Source organism: Oncorhynchus gorbuscha, linkage group LG05 (assembly GCF_021184085.1).
Source record: "Oncorhynchus gorbuscha isolate QuinsamMale2020 ecotype Even-year linkage group LG05, OgorEven_v1.0, whole genome shotgun sequence".
NCBI lineage: Eukaryota > Metazoa > Chordata > Actinopteri > Salmoniformes > Salmonidae > Oncorhynchus > Oncorhynchus gorbuscha.
In genome coordinates this window covers 81914132-81935251 of record NC_060177.1, presented here as the reverse complement: position 1 = coordinate 81935251, position 21120 = coordinate 81914132, and the positions used below count along the sequence as shown (strand labels likewise).

The following is a 21120-nucleotide window of genomic DNA, read 5'->3' as shown; positions in this document are numbered from 1 at the left end:
AACAAAAGATTGAAATGTGTTTTAATAACTTTAAAAATGTATTCAGTTTCAGTGCTTCCATTTAAAAATAAATAGATGGTATGATCTCAAAGAAATAGTCAAATGAACAGGGATGGGAAGTACACACACAAATAGTGGTTAATGAATATATAATATTTTAGTAGACAAAAACACTAACATATACAAAATATCTATAAAAAAATAAATCAAATGCAGAAAATTATAATCAAGTACTCTATATATTTTTGGAGACTGCAGTATTAGTGAAGGAAGGATGTTATTTTAGTTGACTGGTCACCCATTCTTAAATCTTAGTGTTTGGTTTTAGTTCAGGAAAGGTTTCTCAGTTTGGAGTGCACAGGAGTTCAGTTCTGAAAAATATACCATCTTCCTTCTGCAATAAATTTTGAATTCCCTTTTAAAGTTGAATTCCACTTCCTGTAATCAGTGAGTAAAGTGCACGTGCAACACTTAGTTGTTCTTGAGGCCAACATACGGTATCTAATAATAAGCACTTGGACAGAGAGGAAAAATAAAATGGTGGCAGTGTTTGTTGACACCTTTCAGGAATGTTCTTTAATGTCGGTCGGTAGGTAAATAACTAGACCACAGTCCCACAGACTGACCCATTATGAATATATTAAATACTGTCATTCAAACCGGTTACAGCAGAACACACACTCTTCAGAACAAGAGCATGTAGCCCCCTGGGGGAGGGGAGAAAAGTTGGCTTAGCAGGGTTGGGGTCAATTTTGTCAATTCAGGAAGTAAACAAAAATACAAATGTAATTTTACTTCCTGAGCTGATTGAATTGAAATGGAATGACCCCACCCATGGTGGGTAGCCGATCACTCATGTGGTAGAAGGGAGGTGGTACATTGCATGATAAAAGCCTTTGAAACGTGATGAGTGGAGTGCACCTTTATACAGGAAGTAGTGCCTAGTGGAGAGAAATGACTAGCTCTAGCTAGCTAACGTACGCCATACCGATTCATGTAATGTTATGATAACACATCAGCGCCGATTACTGTATAACCAACCAGTTTTCCATTAAAAAAAAAAAAAAAAACGTACAAAATAAGCATCATGACAATTTCGAAGAGTACCCAAGCCTATTGTTCCCCGCACGTCTTTACCCCCTCGTTTAAAGGCCGAAAGGAGACTAGATGAGTAGTTTAAAAACAATCGCCACCATTCTACATCCCAGATAGACAGTGCTACGACAGGCTGCACTGCGCAAGTTTAGAAGAGTTTGAATAAATACAGTTGATAGTAGCAGTATGATGCTTGTAGAAGGCCAGTGGATGGTCTGGGAGCCCAGTAACAAACAGTTCAGAGCAGCACATTGGACAGAGAGAACGGGAGAGGCAAAGTTGGCAATGCTTGTCTGGTAGCTAGTTATACTGGAGATTGATTTGTTGCAGAATACTGGTCCTAGAAGTCCTAAAAGAACGTAAGCTGGTCACCTCAGGTCAGATTTTGAAGTGGAGAGATTGAGAACCACCTACCCCCTCCAACAAGAGAGAGGAAGATGGGGGGTTTGAATGGGTCATAGTGTGAGAGAACCACCCACCCACTCAAATGGACTCAAACAAGAGAGGGAAGCCATAGCATATTTTGCTGCAGCGGAGCTCAACCATTTCAGTGACAACAATAAATACTTCAAGTAAAAAGACATCCACCACATGAAAAAAATGACACGTTTCTCTTAGTCTTTAGAAAAACAGAACGGAATGAATCCATCAACGATCAACCTGAACAGAACACATGGAGATCTCGACAGATGACAATGTTACTGGCAGGCCACCAGTACATGTATCCATTGATACATGCCCCCACAGTGTGAACTGAAGGAGCCACGTGTCTGGCCATCCTTGATAGAGGGGGAGTTTCATTGGCTGTGGACGTCAATGCAGTCTATCCAGCAGAGCATGGTGGAATGGGTTCTAGGAGGGGTTCCCCAGGGTGAGTTCCAGGGGCCTCCCCAGATTATTTCCCGCTCTTCTTTGGCACAGTGGTTCTTTTGGCCTGCCACAGGTGGTTGTGGATGGTGATGGCGTCTATGCTAACCGACACGGTCTTAGCGGGGATGACAGTGAACTGCTTGCGGTCCGAGCTGTACTTGTAAAGCTTGTCGATCATCTTCTTGCTAATGCTCTTGGGGCCCGTGCCGGTCAGCTTGAGGATCTCCTCAGTGTCTGGGAAGTAGGAGTAGACCCCCCGGAACTGGCAGCCCCCATCCCTGAACAGGATCATCAGGTGGTGTGCATCTACTCTCTCCAGCTCCTGGGATCAGACAGAAGAGGAGTCAGATAGAGGGGTGGGGGGGGTTACCACTGGTTCTGGAGTGCTTGGTAATAACATTTAACAGTACAACTTGTGGAATATACACCAGCTGGAATGAGATTTTAACCAATCAGCATTCAGGATTAGAACCACCTGATTTATAATTGTATTTAACAGTAAGATGATAATTCACCTCTAGAAGGGTGTTCTTCTGGGGTTCGTTGACTTTGCCAGCGAGGCAGCAATGGGAGATGGCATTGAAGATAATTGGCTTGTTGGACTTGGAACTGGGCTCCCTGAACAGCTTGGGACCTGAGGACAGTGGAAAGACAGGTCTTAACGTTAGACGTTAACATACACGGAGACACGAGGAGAAAGTGAGCAGCGCAATGGTTTAATGGTAACATTATAGGGGCGTGTATTAGCTTGATATGCTAAAGGTGGTGACTTGTACTGACCAGTGTATTCTGCCATGGAGGTGATGGAAGACGCAGTGGATCCGTTGTCCCAGTCCCTGTCAGTGTTCCGACTGGCGTTCCGACTCAGGCCTGGGAACGACTCCACAGACTCACCCCTGGCAACGGACAGCAGAGAAAACAAGAGGTTTTAAAATGTCACACAGAGAAACACTTTTTTTTTTTAAACTCACAACCACCCACACATTGGGGTTACTTACCGTTGGGAGACAGGCACTCCAGAGTTGACGCTGTCTGCCTCGGCGGTGGCAGCGGAGGCCAGGGAGAGACTGGAGCCTGACTGGACACTGCTCAGGTTGTCAGCTACAGAGAACCAAAACAGACACTGTCTTAGTGTAGCTAACCTCTTCCCACTACGCTACTATCGTCACACACAGAAATGCATGACCGCAACATGTGCAATATTGTCTCAATGATAATTGGGATGAATAAAATGTGGCCTAGATGAAGGAGAACCAGTGTGAGCAGGGTTTTTCCTCCAGCCCAGCTGGATCAGATCTGTTAGTTCAGCAGTGGAGTAAAAGTCCCTCTGGGACCCCAGTTAGAAACCCCTGGACTAGAAAGGTGTTTCTTACGTGTGGAAGAAGAGCCCTTGGAGGAGAAGGTGTCGCTAGAGATCTCCTCTCTGCTGAACGCAGACTTGGGTCTGTGAGTCTGATGACTGAGTTTCTTGGGCTTGGTCTTAGCAGTCTTGGGTTTGGTGGGGCTGCCCAGGCCCTGTTCCTCCACCAGCTCCTGCTGCTTCCTCCTCAGGTACTGCTCCTTGATGAGCTCCCTACGGGCCTTCTCCTCCTCCTTCCTCATCCGGTCCTCCTCCGCCTTCCGCCTGGGGGAGACAGACCATAGGCTCAACAACTGCTACATTTGAATAGACGGAGTCACAATGTATTTAAAATGCATCTCAAGTGTCAACACACTTTAGAAGGTCCTGTGTTAGAATATTCTCTAACGCAGGGCAGAAGAGGAATGCCGTTGCTCTTGTCTGCGTTTTCAATGAGTCAATATTCAAGGTAAATAGAACAGACACACTAATGTTCCAAACGTGTGACTATTGTGGTGGTGTTGCTGTTGCAGTAGTGCTTGGACATGGTCTTATCCTACCTGAACAGTATGTATTGTCTAACAGACCGTTTTGATTTGGTTGTAGAGGCAATGTTGGTTACCTGGCCTCTTCCCGTTTCTGTTCAGTCTCAGCCTCCAGCTGCATTTTTCGTAGCCGGGTCTCCTCAGCCTTCTTCTGCTGCCTTATGAGAAAAGCTGCTCTCTTCTTAGCCAGTTCATCCTCTGCCTTCTGTTCATCCTGCAGCATAAAAAGTAACACTTGATCAATACTGGTATCCATTTTCTCAATTCATTGTAATACAACTTCATTTATGCCAAATGATTGCCTGCTGTGTCCTCCCCCTCGTCTGCTGCCCCTTTTCTACATTAGTGGCTAGTAACTCGTTTTTTTCAGTAATGGAGAATTTCATACTATTTGCGGTCATTGAATTTGAATGAATTTGGTGCATCTTGTCTATATATACACACACACACACACACACACACAGTGTAAAAAGACAACATTTCAGATGTACCTTGAAGAAGAATCCCAGGCCAGACTTCTGTTCCCCTTCCTCCCCATCCATGGTGCTGTCCTGCCCCCCGTCTCCCTCCATCTCCTCTGGGTCCTTCAGGTCTGACAGGTCCACTTCGATCAGGGGGGCTTTGCTCCTCGACACTTCCTCCAAGGGGATGTTCTCCTTCCCCGAGCCGTCGGAGGAGTTCAGCTCCCCCTCCCTCAGGGTACTGGACAGGCACGGCTCAAAGGACACTTCTGGGGTGACGACCACTGGTTCGATATGGGCCGCTGTGCGCAGGTTAGCCTCGTCGTGGAGCCTGAAGGTGGCACGACGTCCAGGCTTGTCCTGCCCACTGATTGTCTCTCCACCTGCGGGGGGGGTTTTGGAGCTGACGTCGGGGTGGTCCGCTTTGGGGGACCTGCCCCCAGGAAACTGCCTCAGGTGAGGCAGGGTCTCCAGGCTGTGGGGGGGGGTGATAGCCCTGCTTGATGCCAGGCCCGGCCTGCCATGCTCTTTGGCCAGCTTCAGCTCTGAGGTCTTGGTCCTGGGGCCACAGGCCGAACTCAGCTTGGGGGGTTTCCTGGATGGAACGGTGCCGGTGGTTGGTGCGCCGCTGCCCAAATCCACAAAGTGGACAGCAGGTCGGGCCTTGGGTTCAGATCCGCTGGTCTTCTCATTGACTGAGCAGGGAGACGGGACCCTGGGAGGGGACTGTACATTCTGTTTCATCAGCAGGTCCTGCTGGAGGGAAAGCTGCATCATCTGCTGCTGGATGCTGCCGATGGCGTCATTCAGCATCTCAATGGAGCGGTTACACTCATCCAAGTCCAGCTCTTCATCCAGCAGCAGACCAGGACTACAGCTGCCCGTCTTGTCCACCGTCTCTAAGGCATCTGGGACCGGCGAGGTGGCAGACTCAGTCTCTGTGGCCCCTCTCAGAGCGTCCACGCAAGAGTCGTCTTTTGAGCTTCTCTCTTTGTCCCCATTGAGTTCTTCTTTGCAGTAGTTTGTTTTGAGCGGTCGGGGCAGGGTGTCGCTCTTGCCCTTCTTGACAATGTGCAGAAAGGCAGCCTTGCCCAGCTTCTGTCTCTGCCTGGCTGACAGCATCTCCATCTTCTTCTTCTGGTGCTCAATGGCCTTCCTCTTCTCCTCTAGCTGCATGTGGAGCTGAACCAGCTCAGAAGCCAGCATGTTGGTCCCCCCGTCTCCCCGCCCCCCCTGGGGCATGGAGGGGCTCTGGTCCATCTTCAGCCTCCGGGAGGTGGGCAGGGACAGGGGCCCGCTGCACTCAGAGCCATCCGGGGTGGTCCTTTGGGAGCTGGAGGCACTGGTTCGCAGGTCCTGGTTGCTGCCAAAGCGCTGCTGAGCCTTGCGCTCAGCGAAGCTAGTCATGCGTACGCTGCCGCTGGCTAGGCTGCTGGCCTGGGAGTGGGTGCTGAGACAGGGGCTCGAGCGACCGCTACTACAATCATCACCTTTGTCCTTGTCCATCTTTTCTTTCACCTTCAGATCCTCCATAAGCTTGGCTGACTCCTCCTCCTCGTCAAAGGTCTTCCTAGGCCTAGTTGAGTCCTTGGTAGTGAGGGCTTCATCAAGGTCTTCATCATGAGCCTCGTCCAGGTCTGGCTCATGCCAAGGCTTCTGGTCTTCGCTGTCAGAGTGGAGGTAGAAGCCACCTGCTGGAACTCTGGAGTCAGGGTCCACACTGCTTGTGTCCATGGGATTGAAGGCCCCCTGCCCCTGGAGTGGCCCAGCCAGTGAGATCTCAGTAGACAAGTCAAACTCCCCACTAGAGGTGGGAGTGTAGGTCCGGTTTAGGGTGGTGGGGGTTTTCCTCCTGGCCGACGCCACAAGTTCAGGTCCCCCTTCTACTCTCCGGATAGAACCCCCTCCCCGCGATCGACCCACCTCCCCACTCTCCTCCTCCTTGTTCAGGTATACAGACTTCTCTTTCGCCGATTTCAACACAGCAGGCATCAGAGGTTCTAAATAAGAACAATCCTTGGGCTCGGCCCCAGCAGTTTGCTGCGTCGCCTCTCCCTGACTGGGAAGAGAGGCTGACGAGTCTGTCCTCATCACGGCCACAAGTGCCTCCTCCATATTGACGTTTCCCAGAAGGCCGTGACCGTTGACTCGGCGGGGGGCGGGGCTGACAGGGGCACGGGCTACCTGGGAGTTGCCCTGGGGGGTGAGAACCTGGTGTTTGGGGGTGAGGTTGGCTATGTTAGAGGCCAGACTGTCTTTACTGATGGAGCGGGCCAGACTCACACTGTCACCAGAGGCAATGTCAGCATCGCTGTCAGTGGCTGAGATGCCAAAAGTGTACGGGTTGAGCGTAGACGTCGGCCTAGAAAAAGAGGGGAAGAAGTGAGATGCACAACATTGGACATCAAGAAGAAAAGGGTTTGTTTTGATTACAAAATGACAGATATTTGTGAAATATCCCCCAATTAGTCACCCAAATCTCTGAAACATGCATTGATTGAACATTTCAGAGCAAGAAGGTAGGTCAGTGTTATTCTCATACTACACCTCTGTCTCCTGTCAGACCAGGCCTGCACTGAGCCTCGTGGATGTTTGTTCTCCAAGGAGTTGGAGCGGTTTCTGATGCCTAGATACACAGACAACATAGATCACACAGCTACCTACAATGCAGACCAGAAAAGCCATCTCTTGAAATATGAGCTGTAATAATATTCCACTATAATAAACTACACAGCCATCAGAAAGGGCTCAATGTAACTTGTATAAAGCTATGGATAGTTTTTAGTAGTCTTCTATAGTAAATGATAACTGTGGTGTTGTGTAGTGCCCTCACCTGATCCGTCCTCTCCCTGCTGCTGTCTCTGCCTTAGGGGGAGGAGTGGGTGGGAGGGGCTGAAGGCATCCCCAGGACCTCCCTTGTTACTGAAAATAATCAAAACGGCACAAACCACTTAGATTACCTACCAAGTCCACAATCTTTTAGCAGTACCGTAGCAGTCAACAGTCATGATCCATCTTTGCAGGATATCTCTAAGCAGCAGATCAAATTCCAATTCCATCTTTGCAGGATATATTTTATCCAGGCTGTGTGAATGCATTCAATAGGTCTTAATATATTATTTCTTGGCAAATGTTAATTCATTCAGAAGGTCTTAAGTACCAACACAGTATAAGGGATTAGCCCCTCTTACACCTTTAGTAAAGCAGATTGACCCCACATTCTCTACACTATCAGTCTCGTATTCTCACAGGGAATTACTGGAGATATTATTGCTTGCATTTAAAAATCATAAGAAGTACGAACTAAGTGTTTTCTTCATAACCACAGACCTTACAGGCACACAACCAGTCAGTTGACATTATGACCTTTGCCATCTGACCTACTGTCCCTTTAATCCAATCAGCTACTCTTTGACCATCCCTCTGAACAACCAGCACATGATAAGCAATGGTCTCTGAAATGGTGGTGGTATTACAAAGCTATCCATTTATTTGGCTGGATGTACTGTGAAACATCAATTCATTAACATTGATAAACACAGTGTTGGACAAAGCAAAAAGTAGAAAGTGATGGGCTGGAAACAAAGAGGTGAGAGAATTGAGTATCAACACCTGCATTAGATCTCTACACTCAATCTCTTCATCCCCATCTAGCTAACTAGGAGATAAATAAACAGGTTGATGAAATGAGAAGGGTGGGTGGACAGAGAGAAATTAACTTACAGAGGGTCAGAGCCTTCAGCAGGGTACAGGGAGTACCTGCCATCAGGGCTGCTCTGGGCAGAAACAGACAGTGAGGCCTCTGGGATGCCAGGGGTAACCTGAAAGCTGCGCTTGGTGGCATTGGAGATGGGCACTGAGGGGCGGGCACTCTTCGGCTGAGCCATGGCTCGGGCTGTTGTGAGAGAAGTGGAGAGGTGTCAATCAAAACAGAGGTGGGTAAGAGGTGGAGAATAATGTAACTAGTGTAGTTAAAACTGATCATCCTACCGATCCTCAACTTCGGCGATGTCATTTACAAAATAGCTTCCAACACTCTACTCAACAAATTGGATGCAGTCCATCACAGTGCCATCCGTTTTGTCACCAAAGCCCCATATACTACCCACCACTGCAACATGTACACACTCATTGGCTGGCCCTTACTTCATACTTGTCGCCAAACCTACTGGCTCCAGGTCATCGACAAGTCTTTGATAGGTAAAGCCCCATCTTATCTCAGCTCACTGGTCACCATAGCAGCACCCAACCGTAGCACGCGCTCCAGCAGGTATATCTCACTGGTCACCCCCAAAGCCAAATCCTTCTTTGGCCGCCTTTCCTTCCAGTTCTCTGCTGCCAATGACTTGAACGAACTGCAAAAATCACTGAAGCTGGAGACACTCCCTCACTAGCTTTAAGCACCAGCAGTCAGAGCAGCCTACAGATCACTGGACCCGTACATAGCCCATCTGTAAATAGCCCATCCAACTACCTCATCCCCATACTGCATTTATTTATCTTGCTCCGTTGCACCCCAGTATCTCTGCACAATATCACTCCAGTGTTTAATTGGTATATTGTAATTACTTCGCCACCATGACCTATTTATTGCCTTACCGCCCGCCCTTATCTTACCTCATTTGCACACACTGTATATAGACTTTTTCTACTGTATGTTTGTTTATTCCATGTGTAACTCTGTGTTGTTGTATGTGTTGAACTGCTTTGCTTTATCTTGGCTAGGTCGCAGTTGTATGAGAACTTGTTCTCAACTGGCCTACCTGGTTACATAAATGTGTTCTCAACTAGCCTACCTGGTTAAATAAATGTGTTCTCAACTAGCCTACCTGGTTAAATAAATGTGTTCTCAACTAGCCTACCTGGTTAAATAAATGTGTTCTCAACTAGCCTACCTGGTTAAATAAATGTGTTCTCAACTAGCCTACCTGGTTAAATAAAGGTGTTCTCAACTAGCCTACCTGGTTAAATAAAGGTGTTCTCAACTAGCCTACCTGGTTAAATAAAGGTGTTCTCAACTAGCCTACCTGGTTTAAGCCTACCTGGTTAAAAAGGTGTTCTCAACTAGCCTACCTGGTTAAATAAAGGTGTTCTCAACTAGCCTACCTGGTTAAATAAAGGTGTTCTCAACTAGCCTACCTGGTTAAATAAAGGTGTTCTCAACTAGCCTACCTGGTTAAATAAAGGTGTTCTCAACTAGCCTACCTGGTTAAATAAAGGTGTTCTCAACTAGCCTACCTGGTTAAATAAAGGTGTTCTCAACTAGCCTACCTGGTTAAATAAAGGGGTTCTCAACTAGCCTACCTGGTTAAATAAAGGTGTTCTCAACTAGCCTACCTGGTTAAATAAAGGTGAAATAAATACAAATATACAAAACTGCAGCTGCTTATTTTAACTTCTGGTCAAGTTCATCCAAAATCAATTATATTATTATTATCAGCTAAATCTAAACACTATATATTAGACTATTGACATTGCATGGGGATCATTTACACATTTGCATTGAAATGTCATTGGAAGAAATGAAAATAAAGACACTCCAGTTGAACCACATGTTTTGTAAGGAGGTCCTAAAGTACTCCTTTTCCCTGTCCTGCCTGTCCTGATTTGTTGATCCATCCCATTCAGACCACAACACACCCATAGAGATGATCCTCACCATCTCTGAACTCCTCCATCCTGGGTTGGACAAACTCTGGCTTGACGGTCTCAAACCACCAGAAGAGCTCAGCGATGAACACCATCACATTGTGCTGAGTAGTGAAAACAAGAACCATGTTAGAGAAACTCAACTACAATGACATACAACACGTTACCAAAACCATTAATGAATCAAGTGCTTCCTTAGAAACACAGAAAAACAACATTTTTAAAGTTAGTGACGGGGAAAAACACACAGCTACAGTGAAAAACAAAAAACACAGCAAAAACACAGCGCCAGGGAAAAACACAGCGCCAGGGAAAAACACAGCGCCAGGGAAAAACACAGCGCCAGGGAAAAACACAGCGCCAGGGAAAAACACAGCGCCAGGGAAAAACACAGCGCCAGGGAAAAACACACAGGGACAAACACAGCCAGGGACAAACACAGCGCCAGGGACAAACACAGCGACAGGGACGACAAATACCAAAGGACTTATTTACCTTGAGAACCAGTGGAGAGTAGAGCATGTCTTCCATGGTTAGGTAGAAGCTCTTGTTGAGATATTCATGTGAGAATTGCTTGAGCAGCTGGATGTTGTACAGACTGTCAGCTATGGAGGTCACCTCCTTCAGACAGATATCTGATACAGAGGTCAAAAAGGTCAGGATGGAGCTCATTGACCTGATGTTTAGTAATGTCACATGCAATCCTCCTTGGCAGTCAGGGCACAACACATATTTAATGTCTAATATCCACAACATGGATCTGGAGTAGAGCTCAATGGACCATTTCAATTACAAAACAGGTTAAAGACATGATTTTACTAATTGTTTGAGGTCAGACAAAATTTGGGATTCCTGACCAATCAGGGAGAAAAAAGGATAGATTTAACATCTAATGATGAAACCCCAGGTTGTTGAGGACAGGTCCCATGATGTACCGTGGAGCTTCATGTGGTCGGGGCAGTAATAGTGGACCACGGTGAGGAGGGCGGCGCCGTCACACACGTCCCTCATCAGATCCTCCAGCAGGGGGAAGAAGGGCAGCTGGCGGCCCAAGGCGTGCTCCCTGCGGTACCTCACCTGACCACCAGGGGAAGGGAGCGAGTCAGAGGGGAATACAAAGAGATTAGGCTGGTTTATTAGGCTACAAACCAGAGGAGAATGACTGCCCTCTCTCACTTAAACAAATAAATTCAAGGCCGACCACGGTACTGCAGACATTTTTTGCAGAAAATGTTCCCCCATTACAATGATGGAGAAAATGGCAAACTGGACAATCTTCATGTAAATAAATACACATTTTCAAAGACAATCATGGTACCAATAACTGCTTCTATTACACCAGATCTTCTTGAACAGATTATAATAAAATCACTCACACAAGAAGTATAATTGAGTTGCTAATGGCAGCCTGCAGTACACCGGTCAGACTTCAACTTGAAATATTCAATGAGGGGGCAGCACTGAGATAGTCAGCAACGTCACTTCCTGGAGTAGCTCAAACCCCAAACACATGTTAAGTCTAAAAAAACCTCCAATATGATACGTCATCTTAACAGACTCCCTTGGCTTCAAATGCGCTATCGAGTCTTCACATGTGTATGAATGTGTCACGTGATCCATGGCTTTGTCCAGTCATATACAAAGTCATGGCCTACATCATATAGCCTAGTGCTTATTCAGTAGAAGGCAACATTTAGAAGGATGAAAATGTCATGACTAGAGCAGACATGATGCCCTGGTGAAAAACACAGAATAATTTCTGGTCTAGATAATGAACCATCTGAATTAATTCCGTGGCATTCCCTGAATAAGCCCCAGTCTGTGTTTATGTGGGTGGAGATGAGTGGGGTGGTCCTTTATAGCAGGGATTCACAAACTTTTTGGGGCCAGAGACCCCTTTTGTGATGGCAAGTTCATTAGGGATCCCCTCATAATCAGAACACAACTCGAGTGAGATAAAAATAGCATACAAGAGTTGTACTCTGTCTTGGGCCCTGGAAAGGAACATTTTAAATCACTTGGCATCAGAGAGAAAATGTTGGAGTTTTCAAGCTACATTAATATCCTGTAATTCTACACATTTTGCCACGAGGAAGAGAAAACTTAGACATTTTAAAACTTAAATTGCAGTGCATTTATGTAAAAAATAAAATAAAAATGAAAGTGGAGAGGGGAAATAAGTATTGAGTTGAAAAATGTAGAATTTGTGAAGTTCTGTGGATACCAATATCCCTGTGAGCCTCCCATGACCATGTTGTAAGGTTAAGAACATTCATATTATTTGTATACAGTTTCACTGTTTAACACCTGCTAAACTTATTCCACGGATTACTTGAACTAAAATGTGTTTAATCTGTTAGTTTTTTGGTGGGGGATCTGGCCACGGACCCCTTGTAGACCCCACTTTGAGAACCCCTGCTTTATAGAGCGGTGATATGGAGCCATGGTTAACCTGACACCCACCCCTCTCTGCGAATGCTGTGTCACTGTCAGCATAGTCAAACCAGGCAACTGGTACAGAGGGAGGAACATGGGAATCACTGGCCCACTTCTGCTGGCTTACGGTGTTGTGGAACCCTCCCTGAGTTAGCCTATTGAGTTCATCACTGCTGTAGTCTACTAGACAGGCCAGTACGGTACTTATGGCTCCAGCTGAACCATACTAAACATTTACTGCAACAATTAACCATGTTACTACATGCACTGTCTGCAATCTGACTACACATTATTAGGGCATAATAAGGGTAACTACGATAATACAACACACCTTGAATACTATTCTGACACCATTATGCTAATTCTACATGGGTAACTACCATAATACAAAACACTTAGTTGAAGTCGGAAGTTTACATACACGTAGGTTGGAGTCATTAAAACTCATTTGGCAATCACTCCACACATTTCTTGTTAACAAACTATAGTTCTGGCAAGTCGGTTAGGACATCTACTTTATGCATGAAAAAAAAAACATTTTCCCAACAATTGTTTAGACACATTATTTCACTGTATCACAATTCCAGTGGGTCAGAAGTTTACATACACTAAGTTAACTGTGCCTTTAAACAACTTGGAAAATTCCAGAAAATTATGTCATGTTTTAGAAGCTTCTGATAGGCTTATTGACTTCATTGGAATCAATTGGAGGTGTACCTGTGGATGTATTTCAAGGCCTACCTTCCAACTCCATGCCTCTTTGCTTGGCATTATGGGAAAATCAAAAGAAATCAGCCAAGACTTCAGAAAAAAACTGTAGACTTCCACAAGTCTGGTTCATCCTTGGGAGCAATTTCCAAACGCCTGAAGGTACCACATTCATCTGTACAAACAATAGTATGCAAGTATAAACACCATGGGACCACGCAGCCGTCATACCACTCAGGAAGGAGACGCGTTCTGTCTCTTAGAGATTAATGTACTTTGGTGCGAGAGGTGCAAATCAATCCCAGAACAGCAAAGGACCTTGTGAAGAACAGGTACAAATCTATATCCACAGTAAAATCAGTCCTATAGCAACATAACCTGAAAGGCCGCTCATCAAGGAAGAAACCACTGCTCCAAAACGGCCATAAAAAAAGCCAGACTACGGTTTGCAACTGCACATGGGAACAAAGATCGTACATTTTGGAGAAAGGTCCTCTGGTCTGAATAGAACTGTATGGCCACAATGACCATGGTTATGTTTGGAGGGAAAAGGGGGATGCTTGAAAGCCAAAGGACACCATCCCAACCGTGAAGCACGGGGGTGGCAGCATCATGTTGTGGGGGTGCTTTGCTGCAGGAGGGACTGGTGCACTTCACAAAATAAATGGCATCATGAGGAAGGACAATTATGTGGATATATTGAAGCAACATCTCAAGATATCAGTCAGGAAGTTAAAGCTTGGTCACAAATGAGTCTTCCAAATGTACAATGACCCCAAGCATACTTCCAAAGTTGTGGCAAAATGGCTTAAGGACAACAAAGTCAAGGTATTGGAGTGTCCATCACAAAGCCCTGACCTCAGTCGCATAGAAAATTGGTGGGCAGAACTGAAAAAGTGTGTGCAAGCAAGGATCCTACAAACCTGACTCAATTACACCAGCTCTGTCAGAAGGAATGGGCCAAAATTCACCCAACTCATTTTTGGAAGGTTGTCATTTGACCCAAGTTTAAATTATTTAAGGCAATGCTACCAAATACTAATTGAGTATTTGTGTACTTTTGACCCACTGGGAATGTGATTAAAAAAATAAAAGCTGAAATAAATCATTCTCTACCATTATTCTGACATTTCACATTCTTAAAATAAAGTGGTGATCCTAACTGACCTAAAACAGGGAATTTTTACTAGGATTAAATGTCAGGAATTGTGAAAAACTGGGTTTAAATGTACTTGACTGAGGTGTATGTAAACTTCCGACTTCAACTGTATCTCAAATACTATACCAATATGCTAACTCTAAGGGTAACTGGAGAACAACTAGACAACCAGGACTAAAAGGTTTCCAATCCACCCTACAGAAGGGAGAGAAGTGAGAGGTCTATAGAGGATAAGGACTACTGGAACTGTACCACTATGGAGGGCTCCAGCTCCTCTGGCTCCAGCATGCATTGGGCCAAGGCGTGCATGAAATCAGACTGAGACACACACAGACAGCAGAGAGTAAGAAGGAGACCTTGGGCAAGTATAAAGACACCATGAGGGGCCAGGGAGAGACCACATGGGCATAGCAGACAGCATAGGAGGGGTGGGCATGACAGATTTAGCGGGCACGGGTGGCAATGGCGCCAACATCTCAGCATAGGCAAATCATGAAAGCAGGGGCTGAGAGATGTATTCACGGCTCTCTCGCTCTCACCCAGACATCTCTTCACACACTGTCACTCTCTCAAACACATCATCTATCATGATTGCACATAGTCTGCAGGGGCTTGAAATGAAAGGTCCAAAATGTAGTTCAGCAAATTACCAGAACCACCGGACAACAACAGCGTGACATTCTTAACACAAATATACCAGCCTCCTCCCACTGGCTGGCTGACTCACTGGCTACAAGCAGAACAGAATGGGCTTGGATGAGCCACGATGGTGCAGTGTGCACATCGACACAGAACTATGCGTGCAAGGGGGAGGAGAGGGGATTACTAGCAGCCAACTTACAGGTACTAGTTTCCAATACCATTTGGAGGGAGACTATCCAAGTAGCAGGGAGGGGGTGGGGGGGGGGAGACAGGAAGAATAGGAGCAAAAGAGGTCAATAGGTCAGAGATCACAGACAGGATTGGATCTGCTTCCTGGTTAAGGGTTAGGAGAAAAAGGTCAATCAGGATTCAAACCCAACTGGCAGGAGATAAAGAGCTCTGTAGACTTGGATCACATCTCTGTTGAAAAGGATGTCATCTCCATGAGACTAATCTGAATAAATACAAATAAATTGTTTTTTAAACTGCAAATATTCTTGCAATGTGTCCTGGAGGCATGGACTGAAGTCCAGAGACTTGATGCATCGAGAGCAGCAATCACCTGTAAGGATGCATCTAAATAGCTCCATGGGGGCCATTTTGGCTCTAGCGCTTCAGTTTCCTTGTTCTCCCTCTGTGGGAGTGCCATGAGATCTGTGGGGCTCCAGCCTTACCTTCTGGTGACTGGGAGACTCCAGCGGGTGCTGCTTGACCTTCAGCTCTCTCTCTGTGATCTCCCTCATCTTCAGGTTCACCTGGAACAGAAGCAACATTCACTCAGTTCCTTAGAACACTATTTTTTGAATGTCTCAGGCTCACGATCGATGTCGGCTGCTGACAGACTGTATGTTACGGAGTCCGCAGGAAAGAGAGTTTGTGTTCCCACCATACCTTGTTGATCCAGAAGACCATGGCGTCCTCCAGGTCAAAGGGCAGCTCCTTGGAGGCGCTAAAGGTGGAGAAGCGTTTGACGCAGGCCACCACCTTCTCTATGCTGATCATCTCCACAGTGTAGGCCATCATTAGGGCATCGATCATGGGCATGTGGGCACTCTGGAGGAAGGATGAGTGCACAGATTAGGTCAGAAAAACAAACGCTGTAAAAGGTAGGTCATCGTGGGGGCATACAGTAGGTCTAGTTCAGGAATGAAGAAAACACTAGGGTGTTGATCAAGCATGGCTATGTAGTTACTGTGTTGTGGCAGGCAGAGCCAGAACAACAATCATGTTATGCCAAAATCAGGACATGGACTATGGGCACAGGACACTGTGTGAGAGGAGAGATGGGAAAGAACAGGTCACAAGACAAACAGGATTTACAGTTGAACATCAGGGCATCGATCATGGGCATTGCGGATGGGTGGATAGAGACAGAATTATTATTTGCATTTATTTTTAAATCGGGAATATGTGGGCACATGAGGACATGATGCCCACAGAACAGTATAATTAAGGGGTGACTGGACAATCCTCAGGGTATCAAACAATGACGCAGCTCAAAATAAACTGCCATGTTGGCTTTGTTTCCTCGTACATCAGTGAGGTCAGATGGTCAGGAGACTACAGATGATCGTTATCCAATAGAAAGACTGAGGGAGGGAGGACCCCCCCCCACCATGATATTAGAGGTCACTTCAGTCGATCTGTCCAATCAATCAGCCTTAATACCTCACACAGGGGGACAGATGTGACCTACAACAAAATACTGTTCAATGCATCATTATCTGTGTTGTAGGTCACATCTGTCCCCGTGTGAGGTATTAAGGCTGATTGATTGGACAGATCGACTGAAGTGACCTCTAATGTCATATGGTGGTGGTGGGGGGGGTACATCAGTGAGGTCAAATGGTCAGGAGACGGTGGAGTTGCGTCATTGTTTGATACCCTGAGGGCGCGTAGTGGTGTAGAGGAGACCTGGGCTACGTCAGATATATGTTTCTTGGCCTTTTATAAACACATTTCATGCAATTCTACTACTCTTTATGTGTGACTGGACACATTAGCATAATATTTTTTAATTGTGCAAATTACAGGGAAGGCAACTCTGCTGACACTGATAAAGATTGTTAATTGCGACATTGTCTGACCCATATAATAGGGCTATGAGAAGGGGAGACAAAACCTACAATATGACATCCGTCTAACCCGGAGGAAGAAATTATGACCAAAAACAAACTTCCAAGCAGCACGGACACAACAATGATAAAGAGTGAATACGCTCACTCTCCGGGGATATGCAGTATTTGTCACGTGTGCTGCCCAAATTGCAGTCCCTTCCTACTGTAGGCTCTGTGATTTAACACTTAAAAGAAGCTAATGATCCTGAGGCCAAACCATGCTTTCTTGTGTAGTAGCCTATTTTGTATGATTGTATTTATTGCTGTTAGACAAGAGTAGGCTAAATTAGGCTATATAATTTTAGCAATTTAATTAAAAATGTACTACGTCTGTGGCACACTTGTGGAGTTTTCAAAAGAAATGGCCACCAGATTGAGGCAAAATAATCCTGATTTAGCCAGGTACCTTTTAATTGCCTTTCCATCTACCCAAAGACTGTAAGGCCATCATTAGCATCGCTAACAGCTACACAAAGTGGTAGACAAATAGACCCTACACGCACTGCAGACCGACAGGGCATTCCCGTGCCGTGGTTTCCTCTTCAGCATGTTGGTTTATTTTTGGTTAATTACACATTACTGTTTGAATAAGCCATGATACATTTCTTTAAGCAAATTGTGACCCCAAAACTATCAATGACCAGGTTAAAAAAAAATGAAATCACTGGCATTCTATAAGGCCAAGTCATATCTATCACTCTGTGTAGACCTCAACTTAGAGCTCAATGCCTTGCAGTAGGAGCAGAGGGGAAGAGGTGAAGAGGCTCAACTCCGGCAGAAAATCTGTATCCCTAAAGCAGGTGGCGGTTTCTTCTTTTTACCCACTCAGCAAGGAGTTTTGGACGGAGATCAATAAGAGTTCCAAATTTGATCAACAGGAAAATGTATGTCTTATTTGCTACGTGAGGTTTATTTGATTGAATAGAAGTTTCGTAACGCTTAGGTTATTATGAGTGTACTGATATAAGTAGGACATGTGACATCGTGGCAACTGAGGAAAAACACTGTCGGAGTTCTCGAGATGGCTATGAATATTTATGGCAAGAGGCTAGCAGCATAGCATCTCTCCACTGAATGCAGGCGGTTGACATCAACAATCCTTATAGAACATTTAAAATAGTAATGAAATAAAGAGATTTATTCCGCAATCCAAAGAAAGGACAGGCGGGCGGCTAGACAGCCTGCCATGCCGCCTTGTGGACAACGACTCCCACTGTTAGGGCGGGAAGAAAAGTAACTCGTCAGTATATCCATATTCTTAGGCAGGAGTATAATTCCCTGAAATGTGACCTATGCATCTAGGTGTGGAGTTAACACACAGTACACCCTAGCCAGTTAGAGCATGCCTGACCCAAAACACACACACACACCTTCCAGCACTAATCCTACTGAGGGAAATGGAGGACAGATCCTGATTAGCTCACAATAGGAAAGGAGAACAGCTATTCAGAGCCCTCAGTGATAGGCCCCAACGATGTTACACAAGCATTACTCAACACTCAGCCTCAGATCCCTACTCTAATGAGGTATAAGCTACACACACACACACACACACACACACTGCCTGAGATTTAAAAAATTTTTTAAACACGCACCCTTCCACCTAGCGACTAGCTAGATGTAGACTATTTCAAAAACAGGACTATGTCTCTTAAGTCAAAGAAGAGGGACTTAAAATGATGAAGAAAACAGCCCGACTGATGTGCTTGAGTAACAACACAATGAATATGCCAGAAACACACATCCTTCGTCTTCCCTTCACCAAACCTGTCAGACAAACCCAGGAGTGTATGGGTGGACTACTGTTATATTACCCCAAGCCGTCTCAAGTGTCCCAAGTCAAGTGCTGAGCAATTAACATTTTTTTCTTCAGTTAAACAACTAATTGACCAAATTGATTAAGATTTTTCTGAGCACAACACGCCGCTTCACTAGAGAGAAATCACATCATTCACGAGAGTGGAACGCTGGGCTGAAGGGAGTTGTAGTATTCATTAAGAAAATATTCATCATTGATCAGCGCAAAAACATGGTAATTAACTGCTAAGACGATAATGCCCCCCCCCCCCCTCCCCATGCATGAAAGAGGAATGTACAGTCGCGGCCAAAAGTTTTGATGAATTGCAATTAATTGCAAATGAACTGAATCCCCCCAAAAACATTTCCACTTCATTTCAGCCCTGCCACAAAAGGACCAGCTGACATCATGTCAGTGATTCTCTCGTTAACACAGGTGTGAGTGTTGATGAGGACTAGGCTGGAGATCACTCTGTCATGCTGATTGAGTTTGAATAACAGACTGGAAGCTTCAAAAGGAGGGTGGTGCTTGGAATCATTGTTCTTCCTCTGTCATCCATGGTTACCAGCAAGGAAACACGTGTCGTCATCATTGCTTTGCACAAAAAAAGGACTTCACAGGCAAGGATATTGCTGCCAGTAAGATTGCACCTAAATCAAACATTTATCGGATCATCAAGAACTTCAAGGAGAGCGGTTCAATTGTTGTGAAGAATGCTTCAGGGCACCCAAGAAAGTCCAGCAAGCGCCAGGACCGTCTCCTAAAGTTGATTCAGCTGAGGGATCGGGGCACCACCAGTACAGATCTTGCTCAGGAATGGCAGCAGGCAAGTGTGAGTGCATCTGCACGCACAGTGAGGGGAAGACTTTTGGAGGATGGCCTGGTGTCAAGAAGGGCAGCAAAGAAGCCACTTCCCTCCAGGAAAAACATCAGGGACAGACTGATAATTCTGCAAAAGGTACAGGGATTGGACTGCTGAGGACTGGGGTAAAGTCATTTTCTCTGATGAATCCCCTTTCCGATTGTTTGGGGCATCCGGAAAAAAGCTTGTCCGGAGAAGACAAGGTGAGCGCTACCATCAGTCCTGCGTCATGCCAACAGTAAAGCATCCTGAGACCATTCATGTGTGGGGTTGCTTCTCAGCCAAGGGAGTGGGCTCACTCACAATTTTGCCTAAGAACACAGCCATGAATAAAGAACAGTACCAACAGGTCCTGCGAGAGCAAATTCTTCCAACCATCCAGGAACAGTTTGGTGACGAACAATGCCTTTTCCAGCATGATGGAGCACCTTGCCATAAGGCAAAAGTGATAACTAAGTGGCTCGGGGAACAAAATATCGATATTTTGGGTCCATGGCCAAGAAACTCCCCAGACCTTAATCCCATGGAGAACTTGTGGTCAATCCTCAAGAGTCAGGTGGACAAACAAAACCCCACAAATTATGACAAACTCCAAGCATTGATTATGCAAGAATAGCATGCCTTCAGTCGGGATGTGGCCCAGAAGTTAATTGACAGCATGCCAGGGCGGATTGCAGAGGTCTTGAAAAAGAAGGGTCAACACTGCAAATATTGATTCTTTGCATCAACTTCAGGTAATTGTCAATAAAAGCCTTTGAAATGCTTGTAATTATACTTCAGTATCTGACAAATATCTAGACACTGAAGTAGCAAACTGTGAAATTAATGTGTTGTTCTCAACTTTTGGCCACGACTGTACACAAAAACAACGAGATCGGGATAGACAGAGTTCGTGAAAGTATGCCTTATCTCCTTCAAAGAACTAATAAAAATGATTGTCTGACAGCTCTGCAGCATGCAAAGGCAGGTCAGCCTAGCGAAATAGGATGATTATTTTTTATTTAAAAGCTACAATATGTAACTTTATAGGCAACCTGACCAAATTCAAAGAAATGTGAGTTAGATATTTCATCCCCTTTGAACACAAGTCTAAAAATAGCTAGATCTATTCTGTGTGCTATTTCTATGCTACCCGTTCTATTATATAATTTTTGCGTCTTACTTTCAGATTTGTACACCAGCTTCAAACAGCTAAATATACAATATTTTTGGTTATGGAAAATATATTTCACTGTGGTTTAGATGGTACAATGATTCTCCACACAATGACTGCTAGTTTTTTCATAAACAAATCTGCAAGACAATTAGAATCTTTGCAACCAGGAAATGGCGGAGCGCTTTCTGCATAGTGCATCTTTAACTAAGTAAATTAAGAACAAAATTCGTATTTACAATGACGGCCTACCAAGAGGTAAAAAGCATCCTGCGGGGACGGGGGA

The 21120-nt window shown here is 45.3% G+C and overlaps 1 protein-coding gene across 3 annotated transcripts in view; it reads right to left on the bottom strand.

Moving 5' to 3' along the window:
• The window catches only part of LOC124036572 (calmodulin-regulated spectrin-associated protein 1-B-like), a 35991-nt gene continuing 14871 nt past the window's right edge, over positions 1 to 21120 (bottom strand). For 2 of the 3 annotated variants that reach the window (XM_046351296.1, XM_046351297.1), the window contains 16 exons: positions 15796 to 15957; positions 15579 to 15659; positions 14515 to 14580; positions 10895 to 11036; positions 10455 to 10594; positions 9970 to 10063; positions 8034 to 8205; positions 7144 to 7232; positions 6858 to 6936; positions 4341 to 6672; positions 3927 to 4063; positions 3339 to 3589; positions 2964 to 3066; positions 2746 to 2861; positions 2481 to 2599; positions 1 to 2287 (listed from right to left, as the gene is read on the bottom strand). In XM_046351296.1, coding sequence (XP_046207252.1) covers positions 1991 to 2287; positions 2481 to 2599; positions 2746 to 2861; positions 2964 to 3066; positions 3339 to 3589; positions 3927 to 4063; positions 4341 to 6672; positions 6858 to 6936; positions 7144 to 7232; positions 8034 to 8205; positions 9970 to 10063; positions 10455 to 10594; positions 10895 to 11036; positions 14515 to 14580; positions 15579 to 15659; positions 15796 to 15957 — 4380 coding nt within the window. In that variant the 3' untranslated portion in view covers positions 1 to 1990. The remainder of the gene's footprint in view (positions 2288 to 2480; positions 2600 to 2745; positions 2862 to 2963; positions 3067 to 3338; positions 3590 to 3926; positions 4064 to 4340; positions 6673 to 6857; positions 6937 to 7143; positions 7233 to 8033; positions 8206 to 9969; positions 10064 to 10454; positions 10595 to 10894; positions 11037 to 14514; positions 14581 to 15578; positions 15660 to 15795; positions 15958 to 21120) is intronic. The other variant, XM_046351299.1, reaches the window with a different exon arrangement.